Source organism: Halyomorpha halys, unplaced genomic scaffold, assembly GCF_000696795.3.
Source record: "Halyomorpha halys isolate HHAL.00 unplaced genomic scaffold, Hhal_1.1 Scaffold175.1, whole genome shotgun sequence".
In the NCBI taxonomy this organism is placed as follows: domain Eukaryota; kingdom Metazoa; phylum Arthropoda; class Insecta; order Hemiptera; family Pentatomidae; genus Halyomorpha; species Halyomorpha halys.
In genome coordinates this window covers 716,317-735,670 of record NW_027109182.1, presented here as the reverse complement: position 1 = coordinate 735,670, position 19,354 = coordinate 716,317, and the positions used below count along the sequence as shown (strand labels likewise).

General features: G+C 29.0%; 1 protein-coding gene across 1 annotated transcript in view; it reads left to right on the top strand.

Moving 5' to 3' along the window:
- LOC106679071 (uncharacterized) overlaps positions 1-18,725 on the top strand; it is a gene marked incomplete in the record, with an annotated part of 102,149 nt that extends 83,424 nt beyond the window's left edge. Inside the window, 11 exon segments of the mRNA XM_024360786.2 lie at positions 1,422-1,670; positions 3,156-3,316; positions 5,026-5,157; positions 5,241-5,508; positions 7,921-8,121; positions 8,410-8,560; positions 8,797-9,025; positions 10,497-10,626; positions 11,912-12,041; positions 14,793-14,936; positions 15,114-18,725. Coding sequence (XP_024216554.2) covers positions 1,422-1,670; positions 3,156-3,316; positions 5,026-5,157; positions 5,241-5,508; positions 7,921-8,121; positions 8,410-8,560; positions 8,797-9,025; positions 10,497-10,626; positions 11,912-12,041; positions 14,793-14,936; positions 15,114-15,451 — 2,133 coding nt within the window.
- Positions 18,726-19,354: the final 629 nt, after the last annotated feature.

The following is a 19,354-nucleotide window of genomic DNA, read 5'->3' as shown; positions in this document are numbered from 1 at the left end:
ATTTAAGTTGCTTAGATAAGGATTAATAATGCCAGTTTATAAAAAATTTAAGGTCCATTATAATGAGAAATTGTGGATAATATATATGAGGAGAAGTTGGTTGAGGTGTGGTCAGTAAAAACATATTTATTATTGCCAGGATTTTAAGCCTTCATCAGAGTGAAGAACAAAAATCACTCGTTAACAAACAATGAATAAAAGGATATTGGTTGTTATCTTGTTTTTTATTCTTATCCCTGATGAATGCTAGAAATTCAGGCTGAAACCTTGGCACTAATAACTAAGTGGTTTCATTCGCCTTTTCCGAACTGAAATATAACAACCTGAACAGCCCTGGCTTGCTCCCCCCTAGTTTTGATCCTAGGTTCATCCTGGTCATGGGCATACCCAGTCGGGGAAGCTGCATCCCCTTAAAAAAAATTATTAATTTGATAAAAATAAATTTTTTTCCAAACAAATAATTGTAATAACTAATAATGCACTGCTAGATTTATATACAATTTTCTGAAATTTTTGGTTAGATTTTGTATAGATTTCTCAAAATAAATTCACTAACTACTAATTTTTCAGTACATTTTATGAAATGTTGCTTTTTAAAAAGCTATATCTCGAGAACCATTCAACTTAATTAGCTCTATTAGAGTTAATATTTCAGAAAATTTACTCTACTTTAAATAGTATTACCGTAGGTTTCCTAGTGCTGTTAGTAGTTTTAAAGATATAGAGCTGCCATTTTTTTATTCCCCCTAGCTACACATGACAGACTCATCAATTTTTACTAGTAATTATACTTACTTTTCATTGAAGCAGTTAAAACTTGGAGTGAAATAAATGCCTTTTTTTCTTTCCAGCCCTTGTACTATAATATATAAATAGCTTCAAGCATTTTTCTTTTTAAATTATTATTTTCCTTAACTAAAATCATTGTACTAACAAAATCAAATTTATGTTTATTTTTTAACATATGCTGCTGTTTTATTTGGATTCTTCTTCGTATTTTTTACAACATTCTATCTTTTTAAAAACATTGTTTAATTTCTATTTGTATTTCTGGACAATATATGCATGGAATTTTATCTGTCAATCCTGATATCTAACATTATGCAACCTGCACAAATTTAGTTTTAACTTTACTACATAACTAGTCTTTTTTTTTTCTTTTTTTTTTTTTAATAAAAACTACATCCGTGGCAAGCAAAAACCTGAATTCAAAATGCCAAAGAAGTATATATAATTTACAACCTAAACAGCAAATAACTATCTAAATATTGCTTTTTTTATTTGTTCCTGTTATGATAATATAATAAAATAACAGAAAAATTCTTATTGCTAATTAGTAAACCATACCTAGTAGTGTCATTTCAGTTACTTGTTTTTCTATTAAATTATTATGACGTGAGTTATAAAATATTAAATATCAGTTTCAGGTAATTAGTCGTGGCACAATGAAAACTAACCTTTGGATGTTATTATCAGAGCTTTACTCATGGCTCCGTTCTCGTACTCCTCTGTACCATGGTGAAGGGGAACCTGTTTTAGACCTTCTGTCGGATGTCACAAAATTTGTTAATCTGACATATACATCAGAGGAAGTACTTAATGTCACAAAAGTATTTTATGCAAACGTGGATCTACTTCTATCTCGTCCTCGCTCATTTATTCATATTGAGGTAATATCTTTAATATTTATTTTAAATTGATGGTTAATTTTATTAGTGGTAGCCTTACTTATCTGACTTCTTAAACAGACCATTATAGCGATTAGGTTGGTCAATATACAACATCACAATCTGTAGTTTTTATTATATTTCTTTTTACTGAATACGATAATTAATAAGGCATGTTTTTTAATGAAATCGTCATGTAATGTAACCGACTAAATCATTAGTGAATTAAAACAATCAATTGTTGATTGAATACAAATTTTTAAAATGTCTTATCTATGAGGTCGGGCATAGTGTGGGAATGAAAAACCAATCTTTTTTTAATTTTTTCACAATTTCACCCTGGTATCTAGGGCATTGATATCAGTGTAATGTATCCTGGTATCCAGAGCAAAGAGCACTCTAATATTTGTGCTGAAGAGTGGTGGTGTTACTGCCAGTGTACCCATTAGCTCATAATATATAAATATATTTTTTTCTTGCTATAATTTGGCACTTGCAACAGAGACTGTGGAGATTGAGAAAAAAATAGAAATAGAATATTTAAAATATCCGTGTAAATGGATGAGACAATAAAATAATAGGTGAAAGAGAAAAAAAAAATGTGAGCACGCAATATAATACGGCTAATAAGAAATAAAAAAATAAAGTAAAGCTATATTTAATATAAAAATGAATAATATATGTAAGATATGATAAAATATAAAAGATAAGAAAACTACAGGAAAATGATAAATGATAAATTTCTTGATAGAACAGAAAAAAAAAAACTTCTTTGAGAAATGAAATGTAACTAGTAAAAGAAATGAAAATTAAGAAGATACTAATTGGATAAAGTATTCTACAAAATAAAACTAACCTAAAGAGCTCTGTATAAAAACACTAATAAATAACTATGGCTGATTAAGTCGCGATTACAAGTTACAAATGGTTTTAATTAATATTAGTACTAGTTAATTACCATTACTATTACCCCACTCATTTCACGATGGGAAGGGCTTGACCGCCCAACATCGGCGAGCCACCAGAAGATGAGGAAGCTGACCCAGACTAAGACCAGGAGGGCTGTACCAGCCTGGTAACTGTAGTAGGCATCCCGATGGATGCAATGGACAAGGTGCAGCTCCATCAGTAAGGCACTAAACCTAGTGCTGGGCTGCACCTTAGTAAAAAAAAATGTAATAATTAAATAATTAATAAAAGAATAAACAAATAATTGGTGATCTTTGGGAGCAGTGGCATGCGCAAACCCCAGCGCACTACCCCACTGCTCCCGCGCCCCGTATACCAGAAATGGTAAGGGAGGGGGATAAAAAAAAAAAAAAGTAAGTAAAGAGAGAAAAATGAGTTTGGAATTTAATTAATATAAATTTATCGAATTAAGTAATGATCAAAATTGGCCTGAGCACATGCTTTGTTTCTTTTCACTCAACTTCAAAAGCTTTTTTTTTTTTTTTTTTTATATTTCTAAGCAAAAAAATTATGTTTCAGAAAGTCGGAAAGCTACAGAGCCTTGTTGACCAATGGTCTCTGATGTGGGCTCTTCACGTCAATGTAACGATGGCGTATTTACTTTATACTGGAATGGCCATTGATATTAGAAAGATGAGTAACGAAGTCAGGCAACAATATTATATTCCAATACTCAACAGGTATGCTAGGAAATGTTCTATGGCTAAGGTTCATATGAATATTGAATGACAAAACAATTAAAATTTTATTCAATAGATTCTTGTTTCTTTGTTACATATTGTGCTACTGTGAAACGTATCAATTAAGTATTATAAAAGATAAAATATTGATAATGATGAGAAGATTGTTGATTGTGAATAATATATACAAGGAGATGGTTGGGGATGTGGTCAGTAAATAACACAAATAACTAAAAACTTATTTATTAGTGCCAACGTTTCAATTTTCTAGCCTTCATCGGGGCTAAGAATAAAAATCAAGATAACAACCAATGAATAAAACGATATTTAGAATGATTAGAAAATGAGAAAACAGTTAACATTATAGATACGTAAATAGTGTTGACAGACATAATTTAAGTATTATAAAAAGATAAAGGCTGTATAATAAGAGTAATATTAAAATTAAGTAAGAAGAAAGAACAGATAATAAAATAAATATCAAAATCTAGTTAGTAAATATATGTAAAAAATTAAAATTATTAATAATAAAAATAAAGTAACACATAAAAGTGAGCTGCCTAGCCTCTGCAGATGATTTAGCCATTTTAGCGGAAACAGAGGAAGAGCCAATTAGTCCAATAAATACCCTGAAAGAAATAGCGGAAAAAGCAGGAAAAATTACTGAAAATAGAGAGAAGGATCCTGAGGAGAATCTATTGGCCCAAGAAAACACAGGAAGGTTAAGACCCAACCAGGAAATCTATAGGGAGATAAATGACATGGAAACTGAAATAAGAATCGGAAGACTGAAATTCTACGGGCACATGATGAGAATGGACCAAAGCAGACTAAACAAGAAACTCTTTGAGAGAATCTATGAATATAAGAGTGTAGGAGGAAGTGTGAAGCAAATGAGAGAAGAAACAAAGAAATTGAAAATAACAGACAAGGACTGACTAGATAGAGAACAGTACGGGAAAAAATTGAAGTAAATAAATGTTCTTGCGGCAAATAAAGAAAAATAGAAGGGTACTGCGTGGTCGGAAGAGAGGAAGCAAAGGCACGCAGAAATGATGAGAAGATCCTGGGAGAGAAGAAGAAGTTAGAAGGAAAAAGTAATGATATTCACATGGTCTTGAAAGGCTGTTTCATGAAAAAAAAAAAAATAAAGTAGTGAAAGAAGTGGGAAATAAAACATATGTATTGGTAATTAATTAAAAATATAAGATAAGTAACAGGATCAAGAAAATAAAAATATAAAATTACATAGAGCAAAAGAAACAAAGAAATATGAATATTTTAGTTCAATAATAATTAAATTAAAGTTATGAAAAAAAACGAGAAATAAAATATATGTAATTAATGAAATATATAATTAAAATACTAGAATAAAAAAACAAAATATAAAGTTAAGTAAGACAAAAAAAGTAATTAGTGAATATGTGGTGAATAATAATAATATGTCATTAACATAACTAATAACGTGGATAAAGAATAGAGAAGGAGAAGTGGTATAAAAAGAAAGATGAGGAAAAAAAATAAAATAAATCATGAGCAATGGACCTGGTTGGAAGAGATGTAAAATCCAAGTAAAGTGGTGTGTGTGGTAACATTTTTAGTTTAAAATTTTGGCAAGATACGTTAGCACCATTTTCTCATATATAAATTTTTAGTTATAATGTGTATTTTATTACTGCGAGGAATGTTTAAGAAAGCATTTTTTTCAGCTATCCTCGTTGGTATACAGCTAACATCAGAATAAACATGATCAATCAAGGGAGCCAAATGAACAGAGTCTCCATTGTTAATTATCAAAATATATCAAAATTCTTACCTAGGATATCTTCCCAGATTCTGAGGTAACTTAAACAATGACTTGTGATATTATCTAATACTGATAGTTTTTGTACAAAATTTAATTAAAAGGAAAACTTTATCACAGTGATGGCAGTGAACTACTCTACGAGATACAGTCAAATGTCATTAGTATTTCCATTCAAGGGGACTCGGAAATCCATCTAGACATGACACTACCATTGAACAGTGAGCACAGAAAGAACTGGAACATCAGTTGTGCTAGAGCTGATGCTATCGGCTCAGAATGGGATATCACATCCTGCCTTCAAGTCCCTGCGACAGCAAACTCTAGTCGCTGCATCTGTAATAGTTCAGGACTTTATGCAGCACTGCTCACCAAGATCTCATCTCATGTAAGTGATTCCTGAACATAAACTTATTTATCAATCTAACATGTTTGTCAAGGTTTTTAATACATATTAAAATCCAATTTTTATTTATTTTATTATCTTATTGTTTTTTCTTTTTCTTTTTCGGCCAAGACTCCCATTGGAGTTCTATATTGCATCTTATTTCTTAAATCCATTTTAAATTCATCTTTAAATATAAATAATTAGTTGTACTGTTACAATAAATTCCAAAGTGTTTATTTATTAAACTTTATTATATTTATATTCATGAAATTAATTTTCACCCTTTTTTCAATTCTTTATTCCTTTTTTACACCTGAACAACATTTTGGGCTCTTTTGCCCATTATCCAGTTCTAGAATCAGAAATATTTTCAATCAACATTTAACAATTAACATATAGTTAGTTATAACCAATAAAGTTGATATTGCACCTTCATAAATATCTTTTTTTTTTTATACACATTTAGATACAATAATTAATATTTAAATACATATAGATCATTTCATTAATTTGTGACCATAACCTTGCCTTGTTATTGCTTTAGGGATTTGTCTAATACTGTTTATCTATCTTGTGCATTGATTTTAATTTATTACCTAACTAATTATTAATAGTAATAATAATTACTTAGGTCACAGTAATTACAAATTATTATTGCTATTAATAATTAGTTAGGTAACAAATTTAAAAAATGCATTACATAGGTAAAGAATATTAGACAAATCACTAAAGTAATAAAGTAAAGCAAGGCATAGTGTTCTTAAATTTGGACAAGTGAGTGGACATACAATGAGGGAAGTGCATTAAAAAAAGGAATTTATAAATATAATAATAATAATAATAATATGGGAATTTCAATAACCACTTAAAATAATAATTTTTTTAATTAGAAAACTGTTAAGGCAAATATTATTTTAAAACAGCAAAAAAAAAAAAACAAGAAGCTGATTAATAAAAGAAAACTAGGAATTATATTCTTTTGGGAATTTATAAAAATTATTTTTAATCTTTAATGACAAATGTCCTCAAATAATAAGGTAAGAAAAATATGAACAATACAATAATTTTTTGGCTCAATCTGGTCATAAATTAATTATTAACGATAATTAAATTAAATAAAGAATTTAAATATTAACTGTTGTATCTGAATCTATGAAAAAATATTTTTATTAAGGTGCAATATCAACTTTATTGATTATAACTATTTGTTAATTTTTAAATGTTGATTGAAAATATTTCTATATTTGTAGAACTTGATAATGGGCTAAAGAGCCCAAAACATTGTTTAGGTGTAAAAAAGGAATAAAGAACTGAAAAAAGGGTGAACATTAATTTCCTGAAAATAAATATCACAAAGTATAATAAATAATAGAATAAATTTATGATTGAAGGGCTGAAATTCAGTATTGTATATTGTAATATGCTCTTTTATGAGTAAATCGTTATTATTTATATATAACAGATTTTTAGTATAATATCCTCTTTTATGAGTAAAGAGTTATTTTTTATATGTTATTTGATTGTTAGTAGGTTTTATGTGATTTATCATTTCAACATGTTTATTTGTAGTATTAAAAAGCAAGCTAACCAATTTTGTTAAATAAAATATGCAGTCACAAAAGATATTGTTCAAATTCAAGATGGCGGCATGTGTCTTGCGAAAAGTTTGTTGAATTGCGGCCATGTTCAACAGATTCAAATATTTTAAAAACTCTATTCTAACTTCCCATCATAATTGAAAATGCAGTAAATTTAAGAAAAATAGAAGTCAAGAAATAGTGCTTCAGAAAGTAAATCATTTACAAAAATCCAAAACCGTTGTGTGATAATCGATGTGTACATGGAACATTGAGACAGGTTTTGGTTTTTGGCATTCATACGTTGCTTAGGCTCGGGTGGGGTCATCACTCTTTTCTAGCTCAAAGGTGGACATTTTGAAAAGAGAGCATAAAAGAGTCACCCGAGAAGAAAAAAGGGACTATTTGTTTTGGATCGCCAGTGAAGTAGAAAACTTATAGAACTTGGTTTTAAAGATAGTATTAGTTAGTGAAATAGAAGACATCAAGACTCATCAACCAGCAAAAGAAGAGTATAAATTGGTTAGTTTTGTTCTACCTAAAATTGAATACATTTGTAAAAGAGATATTAATTAAGTTTAAGTGTTATTAGTAGTAATGTTCTGTTTCTGATTGCCTAGAACCCCACTCACCCTGAGATTAAGAGTCTATTATATATATATAATAAAATTAAAAATCTCATATTTATTTAATATTAAATCTTTTATTTGACCTTGTCATCTTCAAAATCTATACTTTAGAATGAGAGTTAAGTTAAAACTAGTAAAATTACTTTTATTTTTAATTATTGCAATATATATGTTTTTTATTTTACATTAATGTTGTGATGTTAAAGAAGCTGCTCCAAATTGGGAGAAATCTTTCATCCCCCATCGTTGCACTGGGATGTGGTTGCTGCCTTATTCAGTCTTGTCTTACTCTTCTGCTGCTCAGCTGCCGTAGCGCATTTGTTCAGTTGCTCAAAGTTCAGTTTTGCCTGGCCGTGTGTTCTGTCATGGCCGTCTTTGTTCATGTTACGAGAGTCGTTCCTACTCAGGTAAGTTTCAAAATATCTTAATGTAACAATAATAATGCTCCATTAGGTCATTAGGATACCTAGAAGGATTTTGATGTTTTTTAGTTTATTCAACAATTTTAATTTTTATTCTCAGTTAAGGTTTAATGATTCAAGATATTTAAAATCCCAAAAATTGACCTTAAAAATAAATCTGTTTATCCATAGCTTTTCTTAGAAACTTCCTGACTGTTTTCTCTCCTTAGATTATACAAAAATTCTATTATTCAATTACCGTTATCAATTTGTAGTATTTTTTTTCTTTTACAGGACATGTATCTGTTCATTTGTATATTACTGGAGCTTTTGTTCTTTTTTGCCTTATCATCTCATCTGGGAAAGCTTCTCATAATCTACACTGAACTAGTTTTCCTTGATAACATTAAGAGTGCTAAACGTACTGTATTAGGTTTAACCACAGGTATTTAATATTTTTTTTCTTTTAATATCCATTTTCTTTTATAACATGAACAGTGATTAATGTACTGTATTAGGTTTACTGGCAGATATTTAATAATTTTGTGGTTTAAGGTGTTTAATGTCAACTTTTTTAGAGCTCTAACTGAGACTATAATAAAGTTTGATTTATGTTTAATTTAACATTCCAGGTTTAACTCATTTGAAATGTTCTCTTTAATATTAAATTATTTTTTCTAGGTGTAACGCTGTTGCCCCCTTTGATTAGTGGAACTGCAGAATCCTTCTCTGCAACTAAGTTAAGAACTTCTTGGTGGCTTCCGATCGGTTCAGCCTCTTTTTATATTGCTATTGTCTCCATGTTATGTATAATCTGTCTCTTTATCATCTTGTGTATTGCTCTGCTTAGGAGACTTCTTTACTTGAGGGCTATAAAAAATCCTAAATCACATCACATCATTAATCGCAGGTAATGAGATATTATTTTTATTCACTGATTTACTATAAATGAGAATTTAGTATATGACCTAGTTAACCATAGCTTTTACATAATGTTGGGGAGTTCTTTAGGTAACACAAATGTACCTAAGAAGAACTTGTCATAGGACCAACCTTGTAGATCTTTTTTTTCTTTGATTAATAGTGATAAATGTGTGCAAGCCAACATTACAACACATTTTGTAGGGTGATTTAAGGAACCTTTACGTGATAGGCAAAATTCTGACTCCCACAAAGACGGAATTTGAATTTTTTTTGTTGGTTGTTGGTCATAGTAAAAATATAGAAAAACCTTTTGTATGTCTTTTTTACTTTGATATGTTTATAATTCACTGTAACCTTACAACAGCTATGTCTTCGAAGGTTCTATCAGTTGTCAAAAGGCAACTGGTATAGTGATAGACATAGTGATAGGGCTAAAAAAGATATAACAAAGTATATATAAAATAATATAACATGGTGTAGCTAATTATAATTTTTTAAATTATTTCTATTAAAATTTACAACTACAAATACATTCAGTAAATTTGATCTTAGTTGTGTTACAGGCATGTAGAGAAACTACCCATTGGTAGCACTCTAATGACATTTTACATTAGCAAGTCCCCTGGCTATCTTCTTTTCAGGCACCTCGGAGGATTGTCAGGAATGGAAGAGTATGTAAGGTTAGAAACTAGGGAGTTTGAGTGCTTAGGGAGTTTATAATGAAAGGAGTGATATCAGGTTCGGGCTAGATCGGTTACATAAGGGAAAATTAAGGTCTTTATGTATGATTTTATTTGTGAAAAAGTAAGGAGCATTGAGGATTTTACAAAGGATTTTGGATTGTGAGGATTGGATACGAGAGGAATTCAAAGATTTAGTGGAGCCCCAAAGGTCAACTTCGTATGTCCAGATTGGCTGTATTGCAGTCATGTAGATCAGTCTTTTGTAGTGAGATGGAAGTTTAGACCGTTTGTGTAGTAAGTGCTGTAATTCTAATTTAAAAGGCAAATTGGGTGTCCTATTTTGTCCATTATTTTTATTCTTATTCCCCTTTTTCCCTCTTTTAGTATGTACTTTATTTTTATATTTCTTCTTTATCTACATTTTTATTTGTTATTACTTCCATTTTTATTCATTTATATTTTTATTGTACATCTTATTTTTAATTTCTTCAATTTACTTTGTTCATTTTTATATCAATTTTTACATATTTTAAACTCATAACTATCCATCCCTTAGCTTACTTTTACTTCATGTTTTCTATTTTCTTACTTGGTTAATTTATTTCAATGTTTGTATGTTTTTTAGCCCTGATGAAGCCCTGCAACATGGGGCAAAACATTGGCTCACATTAAATAGTTTAATTACTATTTGAGTTTTTTCTTGACTGTACCCAGAACATCTTCCTTTTTTATATAAAAGTATGCTAAAATTAATTTATCTTATTTATTTTATAGGCTCGGACTAATGAAAAGGACATCAGTTCTCTTTACTATGACAATTTTAGTTGCGATATCCAGTATATTCTTTGTTAATACACCAGATTCAGTCTACATGTACATCTTTAGCTCCTTGTCTGCATTTCTGGTAAGTAGTATTTTTCCTAATAATAAAATTTATCAGGGTATTACTAGGTCGCTATTAAAGATTTTGTGCATTAATTCATTTCTGACATGTGTCCATTAATTCAAATCTCCATTTTAAACCATATTCAATCTGATATAAACAATGCAGTGTTGTATTTATCTTTTAATTTGACTGATCCGTTATGTAATTATGTATATCCCTACCAGCAAACCATATCATATACAACCATACCATACCATATTCCACCAAACCTTACCATCTACCACCATACCATATTATCACCTCTTTCTGTGTTTTATACTATAATCCTCACTAAACACATCAGAGGAAAAAATTGTCATACTTTATCTTTTGAGGCACTAGTGGAGGAGTAAATATGAAGGCAGTAGTCAAGCAAATTTGTGCGGTGGAATGTGAAAATAACAAGGCAGTGCTTTGAGCTACCATTCCTGATGGCAGGGCTAAATGTTCCTGAGCCTTAATTTGAACAGCTTATAAGAGTATGTGGAGTTTTAAATGAACTATCCTTGGTTAAATACAGAATGAACCAATATTTTAACAAAAAGCAACACTCCTGCCCATCATTTGTGCTTAGCCATCGAGAAATGAAGTAGGTTGGAACTATAGCAACACTACTACCTGCTGGTCTATACTGTAATTACTACAGCCACCAAAACCGCTATCCCCGGCATGACCCAACCTATCAGTTAACACGGAAACTGATAGTCATCAGGCAAATGCTGTATATTAATATCTGTTCTATTCCTTGTATATACTTTCATTTCATACATGTAACAACTATATAAGATATTGTGATATTCATAGTTGTATCATTTGAATTAATAAAGGTGACAATAGAATCTTCTGATCCACTAAAAGCTAACGAATAACACTTAGCATCTCTCGATGATGTTTAATAGTCTAGAGACTTGACATTTTGTAAGGCAGCAATTTACACTTAGGTCTTCCAATCTTTGCTTAGTCAAGTCTCTGGACTATTAAATGCCATCGAGAAATGTTACATGCATAGATCAACTGTTAGTGGTCTCACTACAGAATCATTGGAGGATAACTGTCTTTAATGATGTTATTTTTATTTTAATATCAGTTCAGTTTTACTTTTGTCTAACATTGTACCTAATATCTGTTAACAATGCTGTGTCATATTTATTTTTTACGATTTTTGGATTTCTGGACTTATGTCATTTTCATTCGTGCTAGATTTATCTAGATAGCTAAATAGTATATATGTTTCTATGACTAAGATAATTTTGAATTCTAACAGGGATTTCTGATATTTGTTTGCTACATTCTTCACAGCGAATCGCCCCTGAATATGCGACGAATAAAACAACTTAAAATTACTGCCAAGGATCGAGAATATGATTCAGAATCAGATTATAACTTATTTAACTGTAAGTATAATTTGTTCAGCTTTATTCTCTATTTGGTTTGTAAGATTTCTCAAAAATATTATTATAAGATAATGTTATAGGGTCAAAGCATATCCAACCAACTTAATCTGAAAAGGTTTCCTGAAAATATGTATTTTTTATTTTTATTTTTTACCTTTGTACTAAATTCAGAGAGTTGAAAATGGATGTTTGTTAATTTTTTAGATGTCCAATTTTTTCATGAGCACTCATTTTGTATAGGTGTTTTGCATTTTATGTTACAGAGGTTTGTTTTAAACTATGTAGGTCACTTGATTTTTAAAAACATTCAGTTCGAACAAAAACCAGGGTAAAGAGCATGAAAAGTTTTTTTTTCTGTTTATGTAGGCTTCTACTTTTTTGTCAATTAAAAAAAACGTTAAAATCTTCACTTCAAAAATTAAAAATTAAGACTCACCTTCAATTTTTTTCTCTGAATTTAGTATTTATAGTATCCTACTTTCCTAAAAAGTTTCAGAACTGAGAGTTAGATCTTTTTTTTCTAAATGGACTCCAATATTCCTAAAATCAGATGATATAATATATATGAATGGAATATGGTCCAGGTGCGGTAAAAAAAACAACTCAAATAGTAGATAATTATACTATTTTATAGTATAAAATTTATATTTACTAAAATAGTATAATTATCTACTATTTGAGTTTTTTTTTTTACCGCACCCGGACCATATTCCATTCATCTATACACACAGTCAATCAATAATCTTCCGATATAATATATAATAACCATTAAATCATTATCTTCAAGGCAGAATATGATAATATTAAAAAATCTAATGGGGGACCAGAAAGTTTATTACAAAATCTAAGGTATCCAAAAATGAGGTACTAAATAATATTAAAGGAATAAAGGGTTGAAATGAAGATATTTTGAAAAAAAAAAAGAGGCAATATTGCAAGGAACTGCTGTAAATCACAAATGTGAGTTCTAAAGCGGAAGGAAGGGTTCTAAAAAGGAATTCATGGGAAGGGGTCGTCTTCATCAGCAAAGAGGAATTAAAAGGAAGCTGTCATTCCCACTTTAAAGTACTAAAGTCAAACTCCAAGGAAAACTAGACTCAATTGGATTTGTAATCTCACCATCCAAGTGGATGTCTAATAAAGCCTGCCGGAGAAGAATTAGTTGAGAGGGTTTGGCAATCTTCCCAGGATGGACAAAGACCAAATTGTTAAAGAAGAAATATATATGAGGATCAAGTGTAGTGAAGGAGATAAAGGGGAAGACTCCATTCCAACTCTGGGAAGAGGGAGAAATTATCAGTTTCGTTTAGTATAGATTTTTCCCAAAATTACTTTGTTATTTATCAAGCTACATAATGATCTAATCCATGTTTGTTTTGATAAAATATGAATAAAATATTCTAATTCTTTTATAAATCAAACTAATTGTACTAAATGTAATAAAACAAGATTCATTTTTAATTTATGAAGACAGATACATCAGCATTTATTCTGGATCACTCAGTGAGAAATGAAAGTAATGACATAGACCAGGCAAATAGAGTAGAAAGAGAAAAGAAAGAAAATACAATAAATATATCCCTTTCCTTAAGGAAAAGTTCTGTGAGCGCTTCAGGGAAAGAGATTTCAACGTGAGAAGCCTCTGGTTCAGAGCTCGTGGAACTATACCTTTTTTTTTATTTATTTTGTTTTTAGGGGGATTATCTAGAGGTGACCAACCTAGTCTAACCATGGTGGGGAATCAAGTTTTTCATTTTGTGGGACCGCCACAAAATGAAAAAATCCACCCTCACCCCCCTCCTCCCTGTGAATTTTAATTTAATATAATTGTGGACAACCATGTTGGGTTTTATTTATATATATTTTTGCTATATTTAAAATGTTTATTATTTTTGGAATACTGGAAGATAGCTGATTGACCGTGTGTATCAATAAATGGTATTTGGTCTGGGTGCGGTTAAATAAAACTCAATTAGTCAATTGGTGTACTATTTTTATTTGAGCCAACTTTTCACCCCATGTTGTAGGGTCTAAAAAGATACAAACACTTAACATAACTACAAAAAAAAAATTAGTGGAAAATAACAAAGAGAAGAAATATTAAAGAGAGTACATAATAAGAATAGTATTAGTATTATTATCCCTTTTCATATCTTAATTTGTTCTTTCTTTAATATTTCTTCTCTTTATCTGTTACTATTACCATTAGTTCATTTATTGTTTATAACTTTTAATTTTTCTTATTAAATTTTACATTTCATTGTATACCCCTGTTATTTTCCACTGTTTTTTGTCCTTATGTCAAGAGTTTGTATCTTTTTTAGCCCTGACGAAGCCATGCAATGTGAGGCGAAATGTTGGCTCAAATAAAAATAGTTCACCAATTTACTATTTGAGTTTTATTTATCCACTGTTTTATGTTTGATGAAAAAAAAAAAATTTAGGGAAAGAGAAAAAATTGTAAAATTAAAAATATGTATATATAATTATAAAAAGCTATAAAAAAAATGAAACTATGCAAGAGTAAAAGAATAATAAACAATAAAATAAAAAATCATGTGTAATTTTTTTATATAAACCAAAAATGTTTTTACTGTGACTATTTTTATTATTTTATGATGTGAATATTCATATTCATAATTTTCAAAACAAATGATTCTTTACAGTAATTTTAAGTATGCTGTTTATGAGGCAGCCTAATGCAATCGGGCAGTGCAACATTGTTAATAAAATGTTTTTCTCTCTTCTTAGTTTTCACTAGGCGAGAATCAGAGGTTGAAAGCAAAGATATTCCTCTTCCATTGAGAGAATCTGGTACTGAAATGATAGAGAGAAATAATTTTTTTAATGAACCAAAATCAGTCTCTTTTAAAAATCCATCTGCGCAGCGCGCACGTAAGTAAATCCATTTCACTTTCTAAAATTTACATATAAATTATTACGTTTGTAATCAGTAACCGGTGTTATCTGATAGTGGTATATTGGAAAATTTAAAAAATATTTTTTAAAAGATTTAATTTAAAGAAATATTGTTAAATCTACTACTAATTTTTTTTTTTTATTTTATGTTAGCTCAGAAGAAGGAACTAAATGTAGACCTGGAAGTGTATCCAAAGAGCCCTAAAAAGTTCTCTCAGACTACTGGTTACAGTATTGGCTCTAGTGTTAATATTATTCCTCATTTAGGGACTAATAAAAAGGATCATCAGGGTAAGGCACCAATTAGTCGAGGTTTGGAAGTAGTGGACTTGTTGAAAGATAATTTTCCTAGTGCCGTTGGCCCTTCTGAAGTTCTCAACAGCATATCGCATGATTTGGATTACTTGCTCAATGAACCTTCTCAGATCCCTAAAGAGGAGTCACACAATGGCTCACTCAGTTTAGGTTATTTAGGGAAAAGTAATTTATGAGTTAGAAATATATTTTATAAAGTGAAAGCTCAACATTCCCAGGGTATTATATTATATCAGAATTATAATTTTTAAGGATTTGTACTGTTGCCTTAATTTATTTAACTTAAAGTGTTTGTTTCATGACTAAATATTTTTCTATTTAGTCATCGCTGAATAGACTATGATGACTAATTGCTAATTAAGAATAGTTTTTCAATCCCAAGAAATTTTCAATCTATTTTTTATAATAGTACATTACTTTATACTTTTTCATGTATTGATAACGTTATTTCAATGCTGAACTGAATAAAGTAATTCTGTTAGTTGTATAAGCATTACTGTTGATGTTAAATACTTTGCAACAGTCTATTAAATTGTGAGATTTAACAATTGTTTGTCTAACAACATAACATAAATTACTGAAAGATCGCCGATTGACCGTGTATTTATTAAAAGGAAGATGGTCCAGGTATGGTCAAAGAAAAACTCAAATAGTCATGAAACTGTTCATTATGAGCCAAAGAAAATCTCAAATAGTCGTGAAACTATTTATTATGAGCCAGAAAATCTCAAATAGTCGTAAAAATATTTATTATGAGCTGAAGAAAAATTCAAATAGTCGTGAAACTATTTATTATGACCCAAAAATAACAAATAGTTTTATGTTCATAATAAATAGTTTCCCAACTATTTGAGTTTTTCTTTGAGCTGCACCCAGACCATCTTCCTTTTAATTAACTAAAATTAACAATTATTTATCTATTATATATAAAAATGATTGACTGAAACTGAATGTCGGAGGTTGAGGTCCCGTTAAATCAAAAGGGAACAAAAATAAATAGTTGAAAACTATTTTTTGTTCCTTTTTTTTAACCGCACCTCTGACCATTTCCTTCAAATTATTTGTCTACCTTTCTGATGATGAATGAAACAAGAAAATTTAGGAATTTTCTTAAACAAACAATTTTCAAAAGTAATTGTTTAAGAAGTAATATAGTAACATACAAACATGATATGTTGATTATAAACCTGATCAAAGTTAAATTTAGGAAATAGTTATGTAGAATATAATTCAAATAGCTTATGCCATGAAAAATATTTAAAATATGAAAAAACAAAACAATCAGGTTGTATTAGTCAAATATTGATCTCATTTTGTAGTAACTAGGTGACTATTTATTATTATTGTATTATAAATATCAGGGCATCTTATTTAATAATTACCAACCAAAAAAAAAAAATGTTACCTTTTAATCAAACATAATTAATGACTGAAATTAAGAAATTGTTTATTAAGAAAAATTGAACTAAGTTTCACAATAAAAATATATTCTCATAAGAAACAATTTGAATGAGTACAAATAGAAATTTATATATAATTTTATTGCTTTTTTTAGACTTGTCGCAAATTTGCTGTAACTGTTTACTTAGTAAATTACAAGTAAGCTTACAAAAATATGTAGATATGTATGTTTGTGCATTTGCATATTTGCATGTATGTTTGTGTACTTATAGTAAAATCTCAAATGATCATTGATCCATTTCACTAATAACAAATATATACTGTAGTTATCAAACTTAATGGTTAATTGAAATCAAATCATTATATAGAGATTTTTGATACATGGAATCTCAGTATTTATGGCTTTGACTCGAATCGATATTCATATCTGCTAATGAAATATAATATAAGCAGTTTATTACAATTCAACTAAAAGATGAAAAAATACTATCGAAAAAGAAATTCTATAAGTTGACTTGCTTCTCAATTACTTATATGAAAAGTTGAAATTTAAATCTCAGAAAACATCATAGCTATTGTTATTAAATTATTATTTACATAAAAATTTATTAATTTTTTTTATATGATAATTCATTTAAAAAATTATCATACTGTGATTTATATTTATTTAGAGGGAAAAAAAGTGAAATTTATACTTTTCTTTTTTAAATTGAACTTTGTTATAAAATTTTTAATAAATAAAATATTCTTATAAAAATGTATTGTTCTAAAGGTGATAAATTATTGAATAGTGTGTTCAGAAAATAAAATTTCAAGAATTTCCCATCAGTTAATGAAGTAACCATTATGTTTAAAAATTAATAATTTCCGTATGTGATGTTATGCATTGTTTCAAAAATAATATTGTTCAAGAATTGCTTTAATCACTTCATGGTGGATTTTCTTAAATTTTAAAACAATTTTGGACCACAGAAGAGAGGGAGGGATGACAGGGATGACTGAAGCTTTTATAGAAATTTATGTTAAACACGAACCAAAATTAAATATGAAGAAAAAGGTGTCATGATATAAAAAAAACTAATTGGAGAGTCAATAAAATGTCCTCAATAATTGAGGTTTTACTGTAAGTGTTTACAAACCTGTTATTGAACTATTATGAAGCAATTGTCATGTCCTGAAAGGTTATATTTATTATAAATAACCAGCTGGTTATGCTTTGTTCCTCTCTTTAATGTTTATATTACTTTAGGGCAGAGTTGGGCAAAAATTAGTTATAGTTGAAGCTACAAGCTAAAGTTGCCATGGATACGATATTTATTTATCAATAGTTCATTCATGAATAAGGTTCGTATCCATGGCAACTTTAGCTATTAGTTTAAACTATAGCTAAAGTTGCTATGGATACGATATTTATTTATCAATAGTTCATTCATGAATAAGGTTCGTATCCATGGCAACTTTAGCTATTAGTTTAAACTATAGCTAAAGTTGCCATGGATACGATATTTATTTATCAATAGTTCATTAATGAATAGGGTTCGTATCCATGGCAACTTCAGTAAGTAGTTTAAACTATAGCTAAAGTTGCCATGGATACGATATTTATTTATCAATAGTTCATTCATGAATAAGGTTCGTATCCATGGCAACTTTAGCTTGTAGTTTCAACTATAGGTAATTTTTGCACATCTCTGCCTTAGAGTATCTTAGATGTTATAACTTCACTGATGAAACTCCTTAAGCATCACCATCTGTGTTCTTCAACTCAATATTGAGCATAGGAAAGAATTAAGTTTAGCCACTGTATCATTCAACAATTTTTATCACTTTTATTTTGGAAAATAATTTTTTCCTGAAAAATGTTAATATATTTTTATAATTTATCAACTAATAGGCTTAATTATTGTTATGTGTGAATGGTTGTTGATTCAAGTGCCTTATAAATTCATTCAAATTTGTTTCTCATAACACGAATGTGTTAATGGCTTTCCTTATTTGTGTTTAGAAACATATGCTTTAACTGTTGTTATTGTTTTCATAATAAATATCTGGAAATATAATAGTTTGTTTTATTATTTCATTGTTTTTCCTTGGATTTCTTAAGCTGAGATTTTCAGATATCTCTCTGGTTTCATAAAACTTCTTTCTGGTGATTTTTTTTTTTTTTATTTATTTATTGATATTTACAACTGTATAAAAAATACAACAAGTAAATTTGATCATAATGACATAATGATATGATACAGCATGTAGAAAAACTACCCAGTAGTAGAACTCTAAAAACAGTTTACAATATAAGGTCACGAGGCCATCTTCTTTTTCTGGTGATTTATAAACATAAAATATCCATAAATTCATGTTAACATTTTGACTACCACTGGATTACGTCAAAACAGACCCCTGGTGCCACTTTCTTTTTTGTTACATTTTTATATTCATTTTAGCTCTTTTTTTAAGAAAAAATATATTAAAAAATCTGATGTAAATCAATTAAGAAATATTCATTTCCTCATTCATCCTTCGCAACTCTGGCACAAAGGAAGAAAATGCCTGATTACCTCTTCTGTGCCACCCACCGTACTGTATACAGCTTTTGGGAAAGTTTGGTTCTGAATAAATAATGTAAACTTATAAAAATGTGAATTAATTTTGAAATTGAATTGAATTTTTTTTTATTT